This window comes from Agelaius tricolor, unplaced genomic scaffold (assembly GCF_023055355.1).
Source record: "Agelaius tricolor isolate 1412-34295 unplaced genomic scaffold, bAgeTri1.0.p SCAF_1, whole genome shotgun sequence".
NCBI lineage: Eukaryota > Metazoa > Chordata > Aves > Passeriformes > Icteridae > Agelaius > Agelaius tricolor.
Window position 1 is genome coordinate 12,211,255 of NW_027269261.1, and position 24,694 is coordinate 12,235,948.

General features: G+C 40.7%; 1 protein-coding gene across 1 annotated transcript in view; it reads left to right on the forward strand.

Annotated features, from left to right (window-relative positions):
* FSHR (follicle stimulating hormone receptor) overlaps positions 1-24,694 on the forward strand; it is an 83,159-nt gene that overhangs the window by 43,071 nt on the left and 15,394 nt on the right. The window contains 4 exon segments of the mRNA XM_071423191.1: positions 10,829-10,903; positions 11,294-11,368; positions 19,325-19,396; positions 21,555-21,632. Of these exon segments, the coding sequence (XP_071279292.1) occupies positions 10,829-10,903; positions 11,294-11,368; positions 19,325-19,396; positions 21,555-21,632 (300 nt within the window).

The window sequence follows — 24,694 nt, forward strand, 5'->3', positions numbered from 1 at the left end:
GGTTGTTCTCCACCCCCAACCAGGCAGCCCACACAAAATATGTCACAACAAGTTTGGTGTGACAGGAGAATGGCTCAGGCAGAGGGTAATAGGACTTGGAACCCCCCAGATTTCTGGGTCATTTGTTCATATCCAGTCTGCATGCGTGTGATGAATGTTTTATTTTCACTTGGGTAGGCTGATGGCTGGCATACCAGGAGAGGGTGAGCTCAGCCTGTGCCCTCAGGAGATGGTGATTCATTGCAAGCTCAGGCTGCCACAGCTGGCTGTCAGCAGCAGCAGCCTCTCTTGGCCAGACTTTGAAATGGGGTCTCAGTGGGTGTCCAGGCTCCTTTGTGGGGCACTGTGGGAAGGCTTGATTGCTTTGGCCGTGCTGTGCCTCATCTGTGGATAAATGGAAGATTTTTGCCATCCACATCAATAAAGTCTTTTTACCTCGCTTTTAACTAAATGTGACCTAAAAGAAAACCAAGTGTGTTTCTCCCTGTTTAGAGGGGGCCTTCCTTCTTCTCCTTTGGCACCTTCCTAAGTAATCATGTCCCTGACACATCTGAGCTCTCCTAACAGGTCTCCATCTGTCCTTTTTTAAGGAGGAGGATATGAAAGCTTGCTTCCTGGTGCCACCCTTCTGGGCTCTTTGAATGATGAGGAAAAATGGATTTAGGAGAGTTGCAGGTCTAGATGGGAGAGAGTCGTGTCCTGAGCTCAGGTCATACCCTGAACTCCAGGGGAGTTTCTCTGCCCCTCTCAGTCTTCAGTGGATGAATGTCCTCAAATTGACTTTAGCAGCACACAGATAAAAAAGTGAGCAGAAGTGGAGTTGTTTTGTAGCATTAATCTCTTTTAACAGGTCCAATCGATAAATATTCTCTGTGTGGCTTCTTGGGACTTGCATGCTCACAGAGGTTCATTCATTTAACTGAAAATAAGTTATAAAATTTATTGGAACTGCCTGCCAGTTGGAAAAAGACAACAACAACAAACAAACACACACACACAAGAAAACACATACAAAATAAAATCAAAATACACAAGTATGTTTGAATTCATTAGGATCAACTAAATCCAAAACGTCTGATGTGGGGCTTTGTGTGGTCCTGAAGTTAAATAGGTGCCACTGTCCTGACCCTGCCATTTTGAAGTACCAATTGCATTATTTCAGGGCAAAGAGAAAAATTAAGACCCCATGTACTTGAGCTGCTGCATAATCTGTCCTCACCAAAGTGGAGCACAGAGGATTCACTTGGAGAATCTCTTTGCCAGAGCCATACTGCAGACCCATTTTGGAACCAGTGGAAAGAGTACAATGCCACCCTATTGATTTTGTGTAGAAGAGCGTGGTGTGTGCTGGTGCTGCTGGCTGCTTTCTGTTTGCTGGATCTTTCTGCATGTAAGAAAAATGCCTTTCTGTCCAGGCATCTGGTCCACATTTCAGTAATTTCAAGATAAGTATCTTTTAGAGAGAATTCTGATCATGTTCGATAATATTATGTTATATCTGTTTCTTCATCTTGCCACTAAAATAATTCAAAAATGCATGGTTTTTTCCCATCTGGTGGAAAAAGAAACAGTGCATCATTTTTCTTTTAGTTTTAATTCAGTATTTAACATTCCTTTAAATCTGAGCTAATTTGCTGTCACAGGATTGCCTTTAAGTTTGTGTACTTCTGTGTTCTGTGTATTGAGCTGTGTGCTTTCTAGAGAAAACACTTATTCATAATTGCAGGAAAATATGCACTCCTCTAAAATGTAGAATGCTAATGTAAATACATATCCACTATTAAAATCAATGCATTTTCATTCCTTCTGCTGCTGAGTCTGAAATCTTCTTCAGTCTCAACTTAAGCAATGATATTTATCAGAAATGATGGCTTTAATTTAATTTATTTATTTTTTAAGTGTGTTTCATCATCATGACTTTTCCAAATGGTGATTTTTGTGGTTTGGGATCTCTTCGGGAATTGTTTTTCCCCCTTATCAGCAGTGTTTTCTCAGAGGGTTTTAGTGGAAATACAAAAAGGTTTTGCCAGGCTTGAGTGCTGTGAAAACACTGTAAGTTCCATTTTATTTACATCAGTACAGGAAGTCAGACAGAAAAAATATCATAAGTATATGCAATACTGTTCAGCAAAGGAATAGACACAGCAACTTCTAAGGAAAACATGATTTTTTTTTTTTTTTAATTCAAACCACATTTGTTTTTCAGTCTCCTTCTTTAGTGCTGTGGCTAGGGAGGAAGATTCCTCTTTTTCCTTGATGAGGAAGGAAGAGCTAATTCCAATAAGGCTTTTTTGCATCATCTGCAGGTCAAACTTCCTTCTATGTCCCAGGACAGAGGGGAGGAGAATGGTTCCCAGGCAGATCAAAGTACTCTGACACAGGAGGAACAGGTTGTTCCCAAGTGGCTGAAAATTGCCCCTGGGTTTTGCCTCATCCCTATGGAATGGTTCTTCCTGAGGGCTCCCATCAAAGGGCTGGATCCAGCCTGAGGATTTCCTTGTGAAAGCCCCACAAGAGCAGAAAGCCTTTGTATGTTTAGTGCTTCTCCAGAGCAGGGTACAGAACAGCCTCCTTGGAAATGGGGTGAGGTGTGCAGAAAGGCAGCTGCTGCCTGCTTTCAGTGAGTAAGAACCATCCTGTGCCCATGGATTTATTATTTTTATTGCTTTTATTGGAGTATTGTGTGTATACGCACACAAACACAGAAACATATTATTATTATTATAGTGAATTTTGGCCCAAGCTTTATGGCATCTTCCCTTTCTCCCTGTTGAGTTTCTTATCTGTGTGCAGCCCTGCAGAGTTTGCTGATAAGGTTTGTAACTCAGGTGGAAGCATAGGCTTTTCCAAGGTTTCATAGTGGACAGCTGTTTAGTTATTTGTAAATTAAGACTCTGGGTATCTTGATTCAGGCTCCTCTTTGCTGTCACTTGGCAAAAGGGGTAGGGACTGTGTGCAATTCCCATGTTTCCATGTCATCTCTGCATCCTCCAATACAGAACCTGCAGATTTGGGGTTAGCAGTAATTTTTTCTGCTCATGATGATATCATAATTAAATAAATGAGTCTTGTTGCACACTTGTTTTGAAAAGCTTTTGACTTAGTAGCTTCTTGGTGGTGTGTGTTTTTTCTCTGGCAGCCTGTTGCAAGGCAGAGGTTTGGATTTAACTTTGGAAGCATAAAAGAATATCCTTTTCCTTGGTTAGGCTATATGTAATCATACAAACATTTATGCAGTACCATCTTAGCTGAGCCTGGTGCCAAAGCTCAAGGATAAGAGTTTGTAGGGTTCAGTTAGACACAAAACATAAGGACAGTAAGTTGCTTTTGTGGAAGGGAAGAATGAATGCAACTACAATGAGGAGACAAGGAAATCTCTGTGCTGGAAAAGAATATTTCACAGGGAGAACTCTTAACATTGAATAACAGAAACCTAAATCCTTTCAGGAGAACATTTGAAAGATGTGGTGCATGGTGCTGGCAGCTGTTCAATGATGTCTATATTTATAATTGGCATTAAGATTAGGCAATGCTAATATTTTTCTTATGATGGGTCAAGTCATGGAGATTTATTTTAACTGAAATGAAATGTACTGTGTGTGTGTGTATGTACTGTATGATTTGCTCTGATGAATAATACTCAGTGTTCTGGGAGGATTTTTAAAGCAAAAATTGAGGAGCAAGAACAATTTTTTTTTTAGAATTTCCTATCTTAGCTAAAATGTTTAATTGTGCCTATCTGAGGCACTTGTTATTCTGGATATTCCTGTTTCTTTAATGTATTTGAATTAGTAATGAACTGTCCTCCAGAGGCCTCTCATGAATGTGTCTTCCTTAAAGCATTTCAAAACTGTCTGCTGAAGTATCTGGGAGCATCTGTTCCAGGAGGATCTGTTTGGAAAGGCTGCCACTAGACTTTGGGTTCTGGAAGCCACATGTTCTCCCAGCCCAAGACAGTCTGCCTATTGATTTTTTCCCAGAAATTATTTGCTGCACTTCCTCGTTCAGCTGCTCTCCTGAATGATTTTCTCCAATGCAATTTCTTCATCTCCCCAGGTCATCTTAATAAACTATTCATCATTAGCTGGCTACTACAGCCAAGAGAGGAGTAATAAAAGATAAGTGGCAATAAATGCTGCTTTCCCATTTCCATGGAAGGAGATACAACTTAGGAATATCAGCATCTCTGAAAGAGAAGGTCCCTTCCTCTGCTGAACACCCATCTTTGTCTGCCAGCATGGTCTCAACGTTCTCTGGAGCCCATCATGCCTGAGGGGAAAAAGTGCCATTGACTGAGTGGGTGTTTCTGTTTTACACACATTTTTCTGTCTTCCCTGCAAGCTTTCATAGCCAAACACAAAATTTAATAATTCCTGAAGTGGGGGGCAGCAGATATGTCTGTCCCAGGGGCTGGAGAGCACCGAGTTCTGTGCCCCATCTCTCTGGGCTGCCCGTGTGGAGCCAGATTTCTGTGCAAAGTTGTCATTTCCTCCAAAGACCCTTTTTCTTGTTTGCCCCTACAAAGTTTCATGCATTTTCAGCATTGCTGGCAATAAACTTAAAGGAGTGTAATACACTCCCTTAGTGCTGGAGTATGAGGAGATATCTGTCCCCCCAAACTGTACTGATTATAAAATCAATTCTTGTAATGATGTAGCTTCGTCTGTTGGATCTGGTTGTTATCAGTCCCAATTCTGCAGACTAATCGTGTGCTTTTTCACATTAGAGAGACCAATTTAAAACCTTTACATGGACAATTAATTTGATGCAACCAAACTCTCCACAGACTTTCATCTGGATTGCTGGCATGGTGCTAAAGCACAGATAGAAATAAAATCCCATTTGCTTCTGTCTGCCGTGCAGAAATTTGCATTTTTATTTTTTTTTTCCCAAGTCTGCAGGGATTTCTTTGAGAACATGGTTTCCTGCCCTTTGGAGAAGACAGGAAGGGACAGGATTGGCACCTCCTGATAATCTCCCTCAAAGACTGATGCACTATCTGACTCCAAATGTGGAGTTGCCATTAGTGTCCAGTTGGTTAAATGGGTTTTCCACTTATTTAGTAAGGCCAATACAACACATGTGTGTATCTTCAGCAAAGTAAAGAGATGATGAGAAGAGTCAGTCCTTGATTTCATTTCTGAAACATCAATATCTGCTAAGAGATATTACCCTGTAACTCCCTGGTGTTCAATAAATCATGGCAGGGAGACAAGTTTTTCATGTTCACAAGGAAAAGTGACAGGAGAAAGTGTCAACTATCTATTTTTTAAAGGTCAAAAGTCTCTAATATTTTTAAGAAAAATGGCTTTTCTTTTGTAACCTGTTTAAATCAATGTAGTAGCATTTTGCTGTCACTTCAGCGGCAAGTTTTCAAAAGTAGATTTTAGACTGGCTTGTTTCTGATCAGTCTGAAGAAATAAGAGTCACTCCATCCATGACAGAGAGACAGAGGAGACAGAGGTAGCCAGGTGTTTAATTTTTCAGTTCAGACACGTCTCAGGCAGGTCCCGTGGGGGCTCACCCAGTGAATGCTGGGCAGGATTGCCTGGGCAGCACCACATTTACTTGTGAAGCTTGACATAAATTGTGGCATCAGTCAAAGCACTGAGTAAAACTGACCTGGAAAATTGCTCTAAAGAGCATTTATATTTATAGAAAGGGGAGGAAATAAGCATTGCTGGCCTTTTTTCCCTTCTCCTTTCCCTTAAATGAACACAATGCTGTTGATTTGTAGCAGTACAGAGAGCACAGTGAGGCCTCCTGCTCTGGGAATCAGTACCTTGAACCTCCAGTATCACTGCTGATTTCAGAGTGAAAGAAAAGCATTCCTGGGAATCCACAGGACAGCTATGCCACAGAAAAACTGCATCAAAGGTGAAGGAGAATAGCCAATAAATACCCAATTATAATGTATCACAGGAAATACAAGGTGAACGGATCAAGTGTATAGCCTGTGTACCTACCTGCTCTGGAAGAGAATTTAAGGAAGGCTGTAGGAGTTTACAGGGATGGAGTCACCACCAGGTCCTGTGTGCCTGCAGAGGGGTGAAATCCCTTCTTCACACCATGTGCCATATCTGTGTGCAAGGTGCACACACCAAGCAAGGACCAGAGAAGCCTTGACAGACAGGGCAGTCCCCCCTGCTATTCCACCACAAGGAGAAGAAATGCAGAAATCCATAAATCCCACATTTATTGTGGCCATCAGACAGCCAAACTCACCAGGTGGGCAGCAGTTTCTCTCTGTCATTCCTGCTACAGGAGCTACAAGGTCTTCATGCTCAAAATCACACGTGCCTGAGCGTTGTGTGAGGGGCTAATGCTGGTCCAAGCTGCCCTTCTGCCTCTTGTGTGATCTGCTCTTCTTTTGGCACGACTTACCACTCACTGATCTCTGTTATCTGTACACAAGCATGCATATATAAGCACACAATTTTTTAAAACAGTCATATTTCCAAGCAGGAGAAGAATTACCTTATACCCTATCCCTGCATGCTCCACTCTGATCCTAAAAGGAATTCCTATGATAAAAGACTTAAACTTCCAGTCTATTATTCTTTTGTTATTTTGAAACATTAGACCACTTGGCCCCAAGTTTGTGAGTTTAATACAGTCTTGTTTTTTCTGTAAGACTTTGGTTAGCCTAAGAGACTTTTCCTTCAGTGGACTACAGAGAAACTGCCATGAACCCTAAATCCTTTGCTAACAGAATTGTTTAAAAGGCCATTTTGATGTATCTTGATTTTTACAGGTTGCACTCTGGGTGCAGCTGGTTTGAAGAGGAATCCTTCCTCTGGATCACACTGGGCTCTGCCACAGATGTCACAAAGTTGTACCCCCAGCCTTGCCTAAGGGCAGCTTTGCAGGCAGATTAAATGATTTTCCATCTCTCTCTCCTCTAACACAGCTCTGACTGTCACATGTGGGAATTATACACTGCACTCAGTTGCTGGGGAATGGCTAATAGTGATTCCAGTTTGCTGCTTTAGTGGCAAATTAGAGGAGGTCCCTTCATCCTGTGATGTCACATCTTAAGAGTCTTACATTCAAAGAGTCCAAGAGTCTTACATTCTCTTTGCAGAAAAATAAAAACTGTTGTCCTTTGTGCCTTTGGAAAATGCATTTATTGAATGCTTTTTCATCTTTTAGACTGTATTTGAGTGAACAATTTATGCTTTCAAGGATCACTGGTGATTTCAACTCTGCATGCAGTGAAAACTAAGCTCAGGCAGATGCCTAAGCACTTTGCAACCAGTGGGTGGTTTGGATATTTGGGGGTTTTTTTAAGAAATTGCCCCTGATTTTTTTGCACACCATCTATTCCAAGGCTTGTCTGTTTCAGAAGTGATGCTGGGATTGCTGGCTGGGTTTCCTGCCATAGCTACCAGTAGCACTAATAGTGTCATTCATTCCAAACAAACAACGTAATAACAGCCCTATCTTCTCTCTTGATGACATATAATCAGATTTGCATTATGAGCAATCATCTGTTTGTGTGTATTTATACTGCAAGACAAAACACTTGCACAAACAGTTGCCAGCAATCCCTTTTTTTCTCTTTGTAGCTGCTGCCTCAGGTGTTATTTGCTCTCCTCTGCAGAGGATCTGAGTCTGCTGAGGTGGTTGTTTGATGTGAGCAGCAGTGGTTTGCACTTTTAATGTCATGGATGCCTGTATCCTAGACAGTGTTGTTTGAGATTTCCAGGGGCAGGTGTGCACTTTTTGCTAGGTATGAATAAATAGATCACACAAATTATGCAACAAAACCCCAGATTAGTGCTGCCTATTGTCCACAGTGTGTGCCTGATCTCCTCAACAGAATGGTTTTACTTTATTTATCCTTCTTATCTGAACGACAGCCCTGTCAGATTTCTGTGCAGCCCAAAACTGGGATTCATCTTCAAAGAACTATGAAGAGCAAGCTCATCACCACCAGGATTTTCTGGAGAGAGTATAGCAGAGGGTACAGCTCATTTCAAGGGACAGAGGGTCTTTTCCCTCACCACTGCAATCCCCTGAACACAGAGGAGGCAGCCCAGCACCAGGAGGGTCACTGCCTTCTGCCACTGTCAGTTTTCCCTTCTGTTCCTTTTACTGGTCCTGAGATGCTCATAACCTCATTAGCTGAAAAAGAGGTTTGCTTCAGCTGGAAGAAAAAAAAAATTTCATTGTAAATGGACATATTTATATATGTCCATGTTTTCATTACCTGTTTAAAAAAAACCAAGCCTGTTGCCTGTGTACCTGTGAATGGGAATGTTAAAATGAAGGCCAAGTCATTTCCCACATCTCTGACAGCCCCCTCACACAGGTGTTATTTAATTCTGTTTAAAACACAATCTCTAAAAAACCTACTATTTTAAAAACCTCATCTTGCAAAAACAGTTTAGAGATTCCTATCTTCCTCCCTCTCTTCATTCCTTTCTCCACCATGAATTCTCCAAGCCTTCCAGAGTGCCATGGCCTGCTGGTGCCCCAGCATAATCAGATCTGTATCTTCCATTTCTTGAATCAAAACAAAGCCAATAACCTACCACACTCACAGGAAGCCAAAACACTCTTCTGATGCAGAACCATTCATTTTCAAGCAATCCATTAAAAAAGCTGTGTCATCCAAGTTGTTCCAAAGTTAGATAGCAGATTGGATCATAAAAAATTATTACCCTCAGCAGCACTATCTGCTGGGTGAGGTCACAAGTGTATTATGGTATCTTAATAATCCTTTTTTCCCTGTGTAAGGCCAACACATCTGCAACTTTTTTCCCTGAACTTCTTAGTGGCATGAAGTATCTGCTGGCTAAATGTATTTTTTGGTATTAAACGTGATGTTTTTTCTGAAGATTTTCTTTTTTCTAGAAAAGTGATTTTTAGAATGTGGGGAATGGCAAATATACACCTGACCACCCAAAAAGAGCATGAGGAAAACCAAACGAAACCTTAAAAGTGTGAGACACCTCCCACCTTGTTAAATCTTTGAGACTGTAGTTAGGCAAGAGAATTTTATATTGTCATATAAATACCTCATAGGGAATGTTTGCTTTTATTCTATTCTATTCTATTCTATTCTATTCTATTCTATTCTATTCTTCTGGATATTTCTACTTATATCTTGTAATTATTTTTAAAGCAAACAGGAAGATGATAAAAACTCTTTGAAGTATCCCTTGCAATGGCTGTGTATCTCACATGGCATGAAGGAATCCTTGTTTCCAGGGATTTTGTTGCTGCTGAAAATTAAGTAATTTTGAAACATTTTGTTGCTGCTGAAAATGAAGTAATAAAGAGGAACACACTCACATATGAGCTGGTGGCTCAGCACTGCTAAACAAACCCAGTCCTCCATGCACCCTGCCAAGCACCTATTGTCAATCCTCATGTACTTTTATTTTCTTATTCTCCAGCCAGTTTAGAGCTCCTGGAGCAGAGCAGGGTTGGATTTCTTCCATTAAAAAAAAAAACAAAAAAAAAACCAAACAACTTGAGGAAACAGAAGGGAGAACTTCTTATTAAACTAAAAAATATTAAACCACCAAGGCATTTTTTAAAACTGAAGAGGTCAGGTGAAAAACATGTCTTCTTTTGCAAGAATTCTGTGTGTCTTAAATGGGCAGGTAATCTGTCAGGTATGGTTCAGCTGTTACTTAGAAGAGAGTGGAATAGATTTATATTCCTCTAATTTTTCTGATTATTTTTTGGCTGTGCACCTGACATTACAATCTCTTGTTTTACCTCAGGCCTATTTGAATCTATTTGCAACCATCATAATTTCAGAAGAACAAGATACCCAGGAACAAGTGTCATCCCGTTTCCAATCTATTTATCCAAGGTTTCATTGCAAAGATGTGTGCAGTTTCCTTATGATTAAAATGCAATAGACCATGACAATATCACTGAATTACAACTGTATTACAAATTTTACTTCCTAAAGCTGACCTCAGCCTGAGAAAATAACATTTTGGCACCATTTCCAAAAAAATGGCAGTGAGGAATCTTTTGGCATGGCTGTCTTTACCTCGACCTTCCTGGTCAGTGCCAGGATAAGTGATGTGACTGGGACTGGGGACACTGCAGTAATGCCCACTTGATTCACCAGGGGAAATCCTGAGCTCTAAATTACAGCAGAGCATGAGCCCACAGATTAAGGAAGCAAAGAAAGATGTGTTCTGGACTAGCAGGAAATGCATTCTGTTGTGGTGATAGCAGTAAAACTGGCCATTTGTATTCTGCAGTTCTCTGGCTGTAAGGGAGCATTAACTGTACAGACCATGTCAAATGAGGTTTGCTCCAAGGTGTGGAAGACTTCTTCACTTCTGTGGTCTCCAGCTGCTGCTAACAAGGGCACATCTGCTGGTGGCTTAATTTTAATCTCTGTTCTTCACATTGAGTCAAGACAGCAGTGTCCTGTTGCTGAAGTTGTGTAATATTTCTTGGAAACTTTTTAGTTGTCTTTGTTTTCAGTCACCTTCACCTCCTCTTTTCTTCACTGAGTTAAAAGGTTTCATTAAATTTCTCTCTGTAATTAGTGATGTCAGAAGGCCAGTAGCCCATGATGGATAGACCCTGACTTCTAATGCACAGGGAATGGTGACAGCAGGACATGCAGGGCTGATGCTGCAGATACAAACTCCAGCCTCAGATCTCTGTTCCTGACTGTTGTTGTTGCTTGCCCCTTGTACTCATCAGAATTTCTGTTTTCTTATCTGATATCCACCTTGTTTTTAAAACTCATCAGTAATCTGAGAAGCAGTTCCTTGTGAATTTTTCACTTCTCCATTTTCTGCTTCACCATGACTTGAAATATCTTGACTTCTAAATTATTTTTCAGAGAGATCTCACAGAATGATGCCTTGGAGGTCATAGAAGCAAATGTGTTTTCCAACCTTCCCAAACTACATGAAATGTAAGTAATGAGCAATCTAAATGCAAAGGAGACAATTATAAAGATTCATTATAGGCAAGTATCAAAGGTTTTGCAGTTTAGTTCAGGTAAGCACTGAAGAATTTGTAGCATTATAGGAGCATTTGAAATCTCCCTTTGTCTTTTCCATCTTCTTATCTAGCTGCCCCTTTCTTTACCTGCTCAGGCAAAAATTTATCCTCTGATCACTGCCAGGATCAAAAAGTGGTGGGGTCTGCCTGTCCATGGTAGGCTGCTCCCTGAAATCATCCAGATCTGCTGCTGCCAAAAAGAAAACCTCAGTGTATTGTTCCACTGCATCATGGGACAAACACAATTTTAAGATCAATTTATTGATTTATTTTTCTCTGATGTTTCATTTCCTCTTTACAGAAGAATTGAGAAAGCCAACAACCTCGTGTACATCGATAAAGATGCCTTCCAACACCTTCCAAGCCTCAGATATTTGTAAGATCTTTTGCTCTTTACAACTCCTAGAGTCACTTTGAATTACGCACCTGTGTGTTTGTCCAGCTGGTGCTGAGCACTTTGGGTGATAAGACAGGATGATTCCCTCTCCTCACTACCAGCTGCACATTATCAAGACACATTTTCATGCCTGCACATTCCTCAGAAAAGCTGAAGATAAAGCTTCCACAGAGGAGTCCCACACACAAGTTCCTCAAGCCTTTCTAAGCAAGAGGTTGAAAATGAGTGATGAGAAGAGGAGCTGGAGCTTTCTTACATCAATAAAAACAAATTTAGGTTGAAATTCCTCCTGGGAGCTTAGAGACAAAAATATAATCTCTCATCTGTCTTTGCTATGGTGCTGCCTTCCATTATATGTCTCATACATGATGTTAAATATTCAGATTATTTTTTCTTTGGCAAAGATGGTGTTACAGCCATGGTCTTCATAAGTGCCTGATGTGAGATGATTAGATCCCCAAAATACAAACATATAGCTGTATACAGATACAAAATAATTGTATACAAAATAAAGCTGTATGTACAGCTTTATTTCCTCAGCCAGCCTCATCAGGAATGTGATTTGCACTGCTGTGGTTGCCACATCTGCTTCTGTGGAGTTGCCATCAAAATTCAGTGGTAACTGAATGCATCCTTACAGGTTTTAGTGTTCAAAATCACATAATCACATCAGCAATTTTATGTGGTGCTTTTTATTCAAGAGCTCTGGGAATCGGGGTAGTTTCCACCCAAATCTGATTCCGACCATACTTTCAAGGTGAACGTGCTTTATACTCTATCATTATATAACTTTCGTGTTAATTATCAAACTTATATTGTTCTATTGTATACACAGATTTCAGCTAAACATAGCCCCCTTTAAATTTCCAACATAGTTTCTCATGATTCTTCTTATGGTTATATAATAATTATCTTTAATTACTAAACAATCAGCACATCTAACAATTATATCTTTTATCATACTGTGTCTGAGAAAACACAAAGCCTAATATTTTCAAAGACTATTTTTAACATTTTCCAGGGCTCCACTATCACAGGAAGCTGGTTACTCAAATATATTTTCACTGCTTTTAGCACATGGTTTTAATGTGACAGATGATCTTTCCTCTGCTCTAGAACCCCAATGAAGTCCAGTGAACTCCATTTAAAACTGGTTGATTTTAATGGTGGCAGCTTATACAGCTCAAATGGTGCCCTTTGGTGAGCAGGATACCAGTTTCTTCACCCAGCAGGATACCAACTTAACTTTTGTATGTCCACCAACCTGAACACATAAACCCCATCTGATTTTCCTGACTGACACAAGAAACCTTACTCATGCAAGAAGCCTTGTTTTCCTTACTCATGCAAGAAGCCTGGTCATGGTTTGCACATTTCAGTACATAAAAGGAAACATTTAGAGATTTGGTTAGAGATTTTATAAAGAGAGTGTGAAATCAGGTCAGTGGTTTGATAAGCATAGCTCCCAGTAAGCCAAGGAGTGTTTAAAGTCTCTGAAAATCACTAGTATCTGACAGGTTCTGGGCTCAAAAATGCCAAGGGGCATTGCTTTGAATTTTTACTTTAAGATTTGAGATTTAAGACTTGGACTTTAGGAGATAAGGTGTATTTAGCACTACAGAAGCCATTACAGTTTAAATGCTCATTGAACTGGAATATGTGTCTAGATTTGGAGTAGGATTTTTGCTCTTCCCAATATTTTGACTGATTCCCACTTTATCAAATTCATCAGGCACCTTGGTAAACTTTAAATTTTGTGTTTGGATAACTGAAACACAGATTTTCTCTTGACAGTGGGGAAATAAAGCTCTAAGTTTGCATTGTCATGGGGAGATGTCATGTCCCATTTCAAGCCTGAGTCATTCAGCAGTGACTGCTGTCTTTGGGTAGCTCTGGCCACCTAAGAACAAAACCACAGCATTTGTTTATCCCATGTGAAATCCCCAGAAGAAGGTGCTGTGGGGAGTCCAGTTGTCAGATGTACAGATGGGTGGAAAGAATGAGAGTACCTTTATCTCACATGAAATCAAAGCAGAAATGTGAACATACTAAAGAACACACAGTGAGCATTTAAATATGGCACACAGAAATCATAGGTGAAGGTAAATTCACACTTTAAATATCTGAAATAGTGAAAGTTTTTCTCTTGGCACTAGTGGATGTTGAACACTTGTAAACACTTGTCATTCCACACTCTCATGCATGTTTACTCAAACATTCAAAGATTCCAATCCTATGACCTATAGAAGCAACAGGTTGAAAATACAGAGGATTTCTTGTCTACCTGACCCTTCCGCTATCCTCTTCAGCAAGTTTTACTTGCTTGTTGATATCAAAGGAAACTGCATTTTGAAGTTTTTTCAAGGTTTTTTCTCCTGTGAGCATGGAGGGCTAGAAGAGACTCTCCAGCTGCTTTATCCTATTTCTTCCCAGATCTACTTCATATATGCCATTAATTAGGTGCTTTATTGAAATTCCTGATGCTCTTCACTGTTCCCTGCTTTCCTCCATTTTCCAGGAGAGGCATTTCTAGAAACTTAATGATTTGGTAACTAGGAGACTTCCTCTAGTTTATTCACAGCCCCTTAATTCATGTTCATCCTTGTGCCAAAGCTTTTCTGTGATTTATGTTCATAAAATCCATCTTTGGTGCTTACTTCACTAATGGATTCATGCTGCATCCCCTCTGTGCCTTCATTTTAGGAGGTAAAACCCCCCCAGCCTTGCATGATTATAGAGAGTACAAAAGGGGCAGGTTCCACAGCTGGGAGCTTCTGAAGAGATGAATGTGGGGTTTGTTCTAATAGCAAGGGTTGAGGAAGATGTGCTGGGGGTATAAATCTGTGCAATATTGTTGGCTTCAGTGGAGCTACAGCATTTCCCAGTACAGGGACTGGGAGCAGGACACAAAGTTCTTGCTGGGGACTTTCTGCATCCAGCGAGCTGGGTGTGGTGCTGAGTAACATCATGATCAAATCAACATGCTCAGATCACCTCTCTTTGTGTTCTCCCTTGCATTTCTGGAGGAAAGATGCCATTTTCTCCATCCCCTGGCTTCATTGACTGGTGCTTGCCCTTTTGGAAACTGAATAGGCAGAGAGCTTTGCTGTTTGAAAGGGTAGGATGGTTAATTTAATGAGAACGCAGAAACCTTGATGGAAGGCTGTAAAACACCATCTGATAAAGGTAACCCAGTCCTCATATTCACCTGCCTGTGACATGCAAGGAAGAGGCAGTACTGAAAATATAAGGTAAGGTGTTGAGGAGTTAATAGATTGATGGATTTTCTGTTCTGTTTTTTGGTGGTTGTTCAGGGTTTTTTATACAATACACAAGCAAAAGGTTGTAAACATGTGGGACTATAGTTTAAAATAATTCATAAAAGGGTAAAGCATCTGTGTGGAGCAGCTATTGCAGAAATGATAAAAATTTTAAGGCCATGAAAGGAAACTTGTAAAACCTGGAAACTTGTAAAACCTGGAAACTTGTAAAACCTGTACATCACTGCCTAATTTTCACATTAATTGCTGTAAGTTAGGAAGGAATAGCACATGGTTTTGTCAATATCTTGTCACATAACAGATTAGGTGATTCTGTCTGACTGTGTAAGGAAGTACAGAGAGACCAAGCTGCAACCAGCATCTCAAAGCACAAGGGACTTGGGTACCTGCCCATCCTTGGATCATTGTGGTTCTTCTGAAGCTCCCAGCTATGGGGACAGCCTGGCAAGGTACAAGACACATGCTCTGATTCCTTACACAGTTCTGGGGCTGTAGCAGAACTCTTAAAACACAATGCAGAAAAACTTTCAGAAAAAAAAATTATATTTACTGGTGCTTTTAGTTCAGAAAACACAGAAAAAAAAATCAGTCTCAATGTCCAAAACTGAGCCCAGGTACAGCCCATTAGTTTAATGACCTTTGCAACACATTGTTTGCAAGGCTTTCTCTGTGTTTCTACAAAAATAGTTGCAAAGCCACTGGGTCATGTTTATGGGCAGGCAAGAAGCTCTAGCTTGCCTTGTCAGTCCCCTCATCGGTTTCATGGGCTCATTATGGCCACCAGCTGTTGAATATTAATATGCTTTTATCTCTGTCAACTTGGAGACAAATACATTTCCTCCCAGCCCCTTTGGCACTCCCTTTGTCTCCTGCATCATCATTACCACTATGGCAAAAACACAAAGGAGAGGAAAATGCTGAAAAAACACAAAGCTGAACAGCCTAAACCTTCTAGAAACAGGCAACCTTAACTTTCTCACCAGTCTTTTAGAAGCAGTGAAGAGAACTGCTAATTGGTTTTCTTGGGTATATGCCAGAGAGACAGACTGCTGCAAAATGGTAACTTACTGACCTTTTCATGGGTACAAGATTATTTATCTGGCTCTCATCAGGGAGACCTGTGGCATAGTCTCCTTAATAATATACTGATGGCTTTTCAAACTCATTTTCTTTCCAAAATTAGTTCTCAGTTGAGATCTATGTCCTTTAGTTAATTTTTGAGGGGTGTCCATGTCCTGTATGAAGCAATCTCAGCTTACAATACAGAGATTTGAATGTAACAGTCCTTTCAGGTTATTTTTGAGGGCATACAGCTGAATTCTTGGAGGGGAGGGAAAATGTAGGTCCCAAAATTGTAGGTTTTGCCTGCAGAAGGAGCAGAGCCCAGCTCCAAAGTCTTTCAGCAACTTGTGCCCGTCTGATGCTTCCTAGAGACAAATCTGCATTTGCTGCATGTGCAGCAAACCCCACAGAACTCCTGGCCCTTTTCTTGGAGTTGACTCTTCAATCAAAAGAAGTGATGCTCCACTCCTTCCTTTGGCCTCACAGTTACAGACCTTTCCCCAGGAGTGAGGGCTGCAGATTTAAGAAGCCTGGGATACCTGAATCAGAGGAATGTCCTGCTGCAACCAGGCTCACAGGCACCATCAAGGGACCAGTGTGACTAAGGGACCCAAAGATAATGCTTCCTGAGTGAAGTTGTGTTTATCTCTACCTACCTTGAGATTGCAATTTAGCAAATACCCACAATAAATTGATGAGGTGAACTGCGTTCCCAGATTTGTCAGAATAGCTCCTACAATTTGGCACAAAAAAAAAAAAAAACAGACAAATTGCTATATCTGGAGATAAGCAGCCAGAATCTTCCAGGAATTAGTTTCTGAAATATTTTTTTTTTCTCTGCTGATTGTGGTGCTCTGTTTTCTTAAGTGCTGACTCTAGTAAGCCTTTTCAGAAAGACAATTAATACCTTGGAAAGCAGCCATCAGCAGTCTGTAAAAAAAATAAAAATATTCTCAGCAAGCTGTTTATGCATGGCAAGGGGGGACTCAGTTATAACACAGATTAAAGAGGACACTTGTTTAAAGTGAGGTTACTAAGGATGTATACATTGTACGGTAAATATATTGACAAAGCTGTCCTGCAGGAAAGATATTCAGTAAATTGGATTATCTACATTCTAAAAAGATTATCTACTTTAAGGCCTCTGGAGATTTGCTGGTGGAATAAAAAGAGAGGGAAGATCTAGGCTGAAGTCTAGCTAAATATTTTTTTCAGTTCTTTTTTCTGCTTTTAATTAAAAGAACATCCTCTCCTGCTCCTCATCACCATTCTGTGCCTCTATGCAATCAGTGCCTTGTACCACCTGTAGATTTACTTCAATATGTAATGATTTGTCAAAGATGCTTTCCTCTTCATCTCATGCTGCTCAGTTGACACCGGTGAAAATTGAGCCCTGAACACTTTGGAATCACTGGAAAGATCAGAACTAACCCAAGGCATTGGGGATGGTTTTTCTTCCATGTATGGTGAAAGCCCTGATAGCCAATGTGGAATTTTGATATGCTGGGATTAAGTTGCCCTTGGGAGCAGGGTTTGAATAGCAGATGCTGGAGCCCTGTCACCTTTCATTGCTGCACCATGAGGACTGGGATTTTCTTGGGAAAGGACTGCAGAAAGAAAAGCTTCTTATGTCTTCTCTGCCCTGCAGTAGCCACACACTGCTTGGCAGCAGTCTCCTCCTTCATTTTCCTGCTAAGGGAAATGTATGCCATCATTTGTGTTTAAAAGGGGCTTTTAAAATAGGATTGCACCAATTTTTAGCATATGACTCATTTAAAATTAAAGGCAGCTTTCCACCAAAACCCTATATATCTCCAGTAATTTAGAGAGTGTATTTTAAAATATTGTAAGGGGGAGTTACAGGTTCTTCTCCTATTGCTTCTAATTTTTTTTTGGCAAAGTCCTTTTATGAAGTGTAAGTGCAGAAATGTTTTAAGTAACAAGGGCCTTGTATAATCCACCTGTTTCATTAATCATGCTTTCTATTTAACTATATGTAATAGTTTTTCACAGGCATTTTTGTGGAGCTTTCTTGGTCACACATGACAGCTGTTATTTATAAGTTAATGCAATGTGAGACCACTCTGAATCCTGAGATGAAACAGTCTTGACATTTCAGCAACTTTCCCAAATTGACTTCTTGAATATTCACTAATACTACTTTAATTTTTCCCTGCATGTGAACTATTATTGCTTTCTGTTACAAGATGAGACAGATCAAAGTTGGCTTTTCAGCATCTGAGGATACCCAGATACCATCTCAGGGAGCTCAGAGCAGTGAATGACTTTTTTATGGACTTATGTGTCACCCAAAGTTCCCAAATGTAGGATTTGATTGTCACATGGAGGTGTTCAGTTTCAGTTCAAATTATGAAACCTGAAAGACTGCAACTCTCCTGAAATAATATAGCTTAATAAAAAAACATCATATGAACAATGTTACCTTTTTCCAGTCTCAACCGGTCCTTTGATCACAATTCAGCTACTCAGGAATGATTCTGTTTAAAAAAAATAAATAAAAGGAAAAAAAAATCCAATCTAATAATAAAAGAATGTTGTTCTAAGTACCAGGATTAAAAAAAAAAAAAACTTACATATCCTGTGTTCTTTAAGGAACCAATATTCTCAGTGAAAGGTTACATTCTTTACTATCTCATATATTGAAAACACTAAGATATAATCAAACTTTCAAGAATCCATATTTTCTCTTTGTTTGGTGGGGTAATCATGAGACTTTTTGGTGTCTGGGAAAAGCTCCCAGATGTTCAGAGGTCAGTCCAGTCCAACTCCTCCCTCCAGCACTGAGCCCTCCTCCCAGCCATCAGCAGCCACCAGTCATCTCCTGCTGCATGGCAACATCACATTTTTCCTGCCCGACCTTGCCACTGCTCTGGATAACAAATTTTGACTAAATTAGATGCCTGTGGCCTCACTGGCTGTGAGCACAGGGTTGTCCTTCAGAACCAGCAGTTCTGGAGTGGTGTTTCATGGACAGGAGCCACAGTGCAGAGACCAGTGATGGTCAGGGCAGAGGGAGGGTGAAGGTATCTAAGGACAGAGGCTTGGGTCCATTTACAGCTGCACAAACTGCTGAAATGTTCCCATGGTTTTGGTTCCTCACTATCAAAGGTGCTGGGGAGTAAAATGTCCTGATTCTCTCCTAATTTCATCAATTAATTTCCCCTGGAATTAATGTGTCCTCTATTATAGTAGAAGGTTAAAATTATGGTGGGTTGATACTTTTGCCTTTAAACATCTACCATGAAAATAATTATAACGTGTCAGTGCAGTTGATTTCTTAGAATATGTTGGGAAATTAATATGGACAATTTACTGAGATCATCAGGAGGGACTGTGTTATCATCCAAAGTAGGGTTTCTGCCTTTACCTCTATCGGCAGAATTCAGCTTGTACTTTGGACAAAAACCTTTTGAAATTACAATGTCAAGTTTTCTACTGGGAAACCCCACTTTTGTGGCTAAACTCTGCCTTTTGTGACAACCATTTTAAGTCCAATATTCTTTCTTCTTCATTAATTGCTGCCTTCTTTCCAGGGGCAGACTGAATAATCTTCATCTTCTCTTCCCCTTAGGTTAATATCAAACACTGGCCTTCGGTTTTTACCTGCTGTCCACAAGGTTCACTCTTTCCAGAAAGTTTTACTGTAAGTTTGAACGTTTGCTTTTCACTTTTTGAAAGCTGCCTTTGAGTGTTCTTCTGCTCCAGCAAAACCTTTCAAGACATGATTCGCCATGTGTTCATTTATTGGCTCTGCTAGTGGAGTGTTGATTGTGATTTTGCAGGCATTGATGATCAGAAGGTCTCAGTTCTCCCCAGGTCTCCCTTCTACAAAGCTTTGGAACTTGCACTTTACAGGCCACTCTTCCTTTAACTGCAGTGTGAGCACACGCCTGGGTGGCCCAGGGGACAGATAACAGCCTTTGACTCCTCTTTCAGAGTTGAAATCCAAACCAGGATGGTGGCAGTGGAAATTTGTTGTCACCTGGTGAAAATTTTCTGACCTGCATGGGAAGAGTCACTGATCTCAGAGCTGAGTTCCATCGGAAGTGGCCACATCACAAAGAAAAGAAAAATAACAACAACAGCAGCAAACCACACCAAAACCCAAACTCAGGGGATCTACCATACCCTTTTACATTTTCCTCCATCAGTAAAACTGTCCAGAAAATAAAAAATTTTTACAATGGAAAACTCCAATGCCAATGAGGAAAAAATAATTGTGCAAAATTTTGTGTGAAAACAGGCTGTTAATTTCCTAAAGCATTTCTTCTGCAGAAAAAATGCATATCAGAAAAACTTGGTTTCTTTTTCACTGAAAAATATTTTGACATACATTTCTCAGTAAGTTCCTAGTGTAACTGAAAACATTCTTTTGGACAAGATTTATTGTTAATTCACATACAAATTTCTGCATCTTCAGATGTTTGATTAGAAGATTTCAGCCTGCAGAAACATTAATCCTGCAATTATTAATGGCTATCTTAGTAATAGCCATTAATATCAATCAAAATGCATGTAAAACATAGAGGGGATAACTGACTATAGTGTACAGACATATAAGATAAGAAATCCATTTCAGGAATACATTTGAAGTTCTTAATTCTGAGAACTTCAGTTCATTGCTCCTCGAAACCATCAAGGAAATGCAACAGCTATGGCACAACAGGGACTTTCACCTGTTCATCTTTGTGTTTATCATCAGTCTTAATGAGAGCTTTGAATTTTTTAGGTGCAACTCCTTACTTCCCTGTAAGAATAAATAGACCTTGATACTGATTGAGTCCCAAACTAGACCTCAGTTCAAACCTTGGACCCTCTGAGGTCAATAAGAGAATTCCCTTTGGCTTCAGCTGTGCCGACATTTAAGTCCCAAAGACAGATCTTGAAATTTATAAAGGGCAGAGCTTTAGTAGAGGGATACAGTTCACTTGCATGGATGCTGTGTTCCCTCCCTATTCCTGCCCCTGCTGCCCTCAGTTTGCTGAATGAAGCCTCTGTGTAAGTGTCACTCTGTGCAGAGTTGTGGCTGCATGGAGCTGTCAGCATGAGATAATTTTGGAACTGCACTTAATTTCAAGCTTTGCAGATAATTAATTTTGTTCCGTGCTTTCCAACAGAAACAGCATGGAAACAGCAATATCCCCAGTCTAAATTATGAGTAACATTATTTAACTTCTTTGAGGCCTATATTGAGCCAGCAACAGAAGGTTCCTTTTTTTTTTTTTTTTTTGTATCAGTCACAACTGAGGAAAGACAGAAATTCTTATTTGTCCATTCAACAAATTGTACTGACAGGGGTCCTGCATTTAAGTTCTTAAGCACATACAAAGCTTATAAGCACCCCTGTTGACATCAGCTGGGGAATGATTCATGGGCTGGTAGGTGCCCTGCTGAATCAGGCCAGAAAGGCTAATGGCTTTCCTCCTGCTGGTTGAGAGGCTGGGAGAAGGGGTGGCCTTGCAGCCCCTCCAATTGCATTTTCTGGGGAGTGTGTTTGCTGGAGGAGCTATTTCATCCACCTCAGGGTTATAGACCTGAGCTTATATGCATTTTAATGTCTTCAGCCTATTTGGGAGGAAAGTATGGGGGTGTTGGAAATGTTTTGCTCCAGCCTTTTTTATCAGGAAGGTTTGTGCTCTGCGGGAGAAAAATGTCTTGGAAAGTTTGGTTATTACCCTCTGTCTGCAGTACTTCCTCAGATTGAACATAAGGGGAAAATACTGTGTTTGAAGCAGCATATTGTATTGAAAGGCTTGTAGAAGTAGAAAAAGGTGTAGTTTCTATTGTATTTTATTTTTCAGAGATATTCAAGACAATATCAATATACGTACAATTGAAAGAAATTCATTCATGGGCCTGAGTTCTGAAAGTGTGATTCTGTGAGTAGACATAGCAAATTCATTATTCTCCTTGTTAGCTCATTTCTTTTCCAGAACAGGGTCAAGGATAGCAGGAGTTGGGCACTTTTTCATACACTTCCAAATTCAATTTGAGATTTTACATCTCTCCTTGCCCCTGAGATCTCTGTATTCTGTTTCCCTGCCATGAAACAAATGAATGCTTTTGGGTTTGGTTTTTTTTTTTTTTTTTTTTTTTGTTGTGTTCTATTCCTTCTCTTTATTTTAGAAGCACATCAGAGAGTGAATTTAGTAATTACCAATGCCAAGGTTAAACACCTACAGCTACAGTTCCCTGCGATACAAATTGTGTTCAAAAGGATAGCACAACTCATAAATATTTACAGTCAGACACATCACTCAAAGACATTTATTACTTGGGCAAAATGTATGAAGATGTTGTGGAAATGTGGTTTCTTTGTACACAATGTTAATGCATTGGTACAAGTGTGTTCTCAATGCAGTTTGGAGCTGCGTGGTTTGCTGGCCCTACATTTGATTTCAGCAGTCATGTATTTTAATGAACTAGCTGGCTTCTTTGATCCTTTCTCTCTGTATATCAAAACATACTGTTTGCTTGCTAACAAGCTGCCTTCCTTTCACTTAGCCAGTGGCCAGACTGGGAAAAATTCCCACCATGTGGTTTACCTGGCCCACTGAGAGAGAAAAGCGAGGTTTGAATTGACTGAGCTCACATCGATTCTGGGGGAGCAAGGTCAGACCATCAATAACCAAGAGAAGTCACTTGGCTTTATCTCTCCCTTTTCCCTATCAGTTATGCACAAGCTCTCTATACTTTTCTGAAGTTCTAAACACACACACACACATATACACACAGACTTTTTTCAAGTATATATTTCCAAAGCACTGCACAACAAATTCTATGTTTGTTTTCATGATACCACTGGAGGGTAAGATAAATATCCCGGAGTTTTGCTGTGTTTTGATCTCTCTGTGCCACTTGAGCAGCTTGAATTTTGGTTTCCCCTTTGTCCCCAAAATGTTTCATTGCTTATATCAGGAAGAAATTCTTTACCAGGTTGCCCAGAGAAGATGTGGATGCCCCATCGCTGGAAGTGCAAAAGGCCAGGCTGGACAGAGCTTTGTGCAGGCTGATCTAGGCAAGGTGTTGCTGTCCATGGCAGGGGATTTGGAACTGGGTGATCTTTAAGGTCCCTTCCAGCCCAAATTTTCTGTGATTCTGTGATTGTCCCACACTCACCAGTGTGTGCAGGAGTAGCAAGAGCTTGAGAGCAGACCTGGCCTCCAGCACCCTGATCAGACAATGTCCTAACTTTAGTTCTCCCCAGATCAATTTGAGACAGAGGCCCTGCATGCACCCTTTGAGAGTCCCTGATTAGGCTTTCCTTGTGCTGTGGGGAACTTAGTTCATTTTAGGCACAAATATGCCATTTTTCTATACAAAACTGAAGTCCCAGCAACTCAGCAGTCACAGCAACATCATTTAGTGCAAGCAGGCATATCAAGATGATTGAATCATCCAGGACCCACTGAACCCCCACATTCTAGGAAGAAACCATTTTAATAGGCTTAGCTATGGAAGGCTCCAAGCATATTTCCACCAGTAAGTTGGATTTAATCTTATGCTATGCATGGGATCAGCACAGGTGGGAGTTGAGGAGACATTTGGTAATGAAGTGCTAGAAATTTGTGGAAGAAATCCACCTTGCTTCCAGGTCTGCATGCAACTTAGGCTCTAAGATAGATCTTTCCAGTCCTGAAATAGGGTGCAAATGGTACCTCAGGGACAGTGACCTCTTGCACTGGGTGAATTTTGGAGTTTTAAAAATCTGCTCTAGCCATGAAATGATAAGGAAAAGTTCCCATGTCCGGGCTCTGATCTCTGTCTCCACTGTCACCTTGCTAATGTAAGAGTTAGTGGAGTCAGTAAGGATGCTGGTTGAAGTGAGAGGAGAATATGCCTCAATAGGAATTCATCTATGTGTACTATAATGAGGTCTCAGGATTTGGGTAATTTTTTTTGCTCTTTTTACTACTCAGATGCTATTAGCCAGGTGACAGGAGTATATAGTCCACACTGTGTGGTTACAGTGACTGTTTTACAACCTTAGTATCTCATTGCATTAACATCATGTTCAGTGAGAGAATGCAGCAAGTGCTAATAGTGTGATTAAAAACATATCTATCAGCCTGGCAGCTACAAATTTATAAGATCAATGTAATATAATAAATGTTTCAAATGCTCTAAGCAGGGACCTGTCTCTCCTCCGTGCCTGCTCACTCATGTCTAATGGTGCTGGCAAGTGAAGGGGACGGTGACAGCTCTCCTGATCCAGCCTGACAGACATGATAGACACAGAGCTATGTGCATCTGCCTGTCATGGTCAAAAGAGCAATCCTTTCAGCCAGACCCATGACTGATTTCCGTGCTGACCTTAGCTCACCACCTCAGACCTCAGATAAGTGGGTCACTTGTATGCTCAGCTTTCAAAGTGAATTAGAAAAGAGTCCAGGTTGGCTGACAGTTTAATTAAATCAGGCCATTTCTGCCATCAATCAGCCCTGTCACTGCCTGTTGGAGAGGGCGTGAGCTGCAGAGTGACGTTTGAGGCGAGCTGAAAGATTGCACCGTAAAGATGATAAATAGAACTGACCTCAATGTAAATTTTTAGCACCGTGAAGGGACAGAAGGAAGGTCGTTAAACATTAATTAGCTAATGCACCAGAGTAAAAACTTGGCAGAGAGCCCCAGGAGCTTCAATTGCCAGGTTCACTACCTGTGGCCTCCTCCTGGGGAAAGGAGCCTGGGGAGGTAGGGCTGGGCAGACAGGGAGTGTAATCTGTCGAGGCAGCAGTGTAGGAGGAATCAGCTGCTTCCTGGGCAGTTTGGCTGCCCCCTGTGCCCTCCTGCCTGGCTCAGTGAGCATCAGCCCCCCCCCTCCACCTGCCTGGCTGTGGATGTCAGCCCATGGCACGCAGCAGGCTTTTTTCCCTAATAACTGGCAAAGGTGAGGCTGTGGCCCAGCATTTCAAAAGCACCTTGCTAAGAGTCAAGCTGAGTG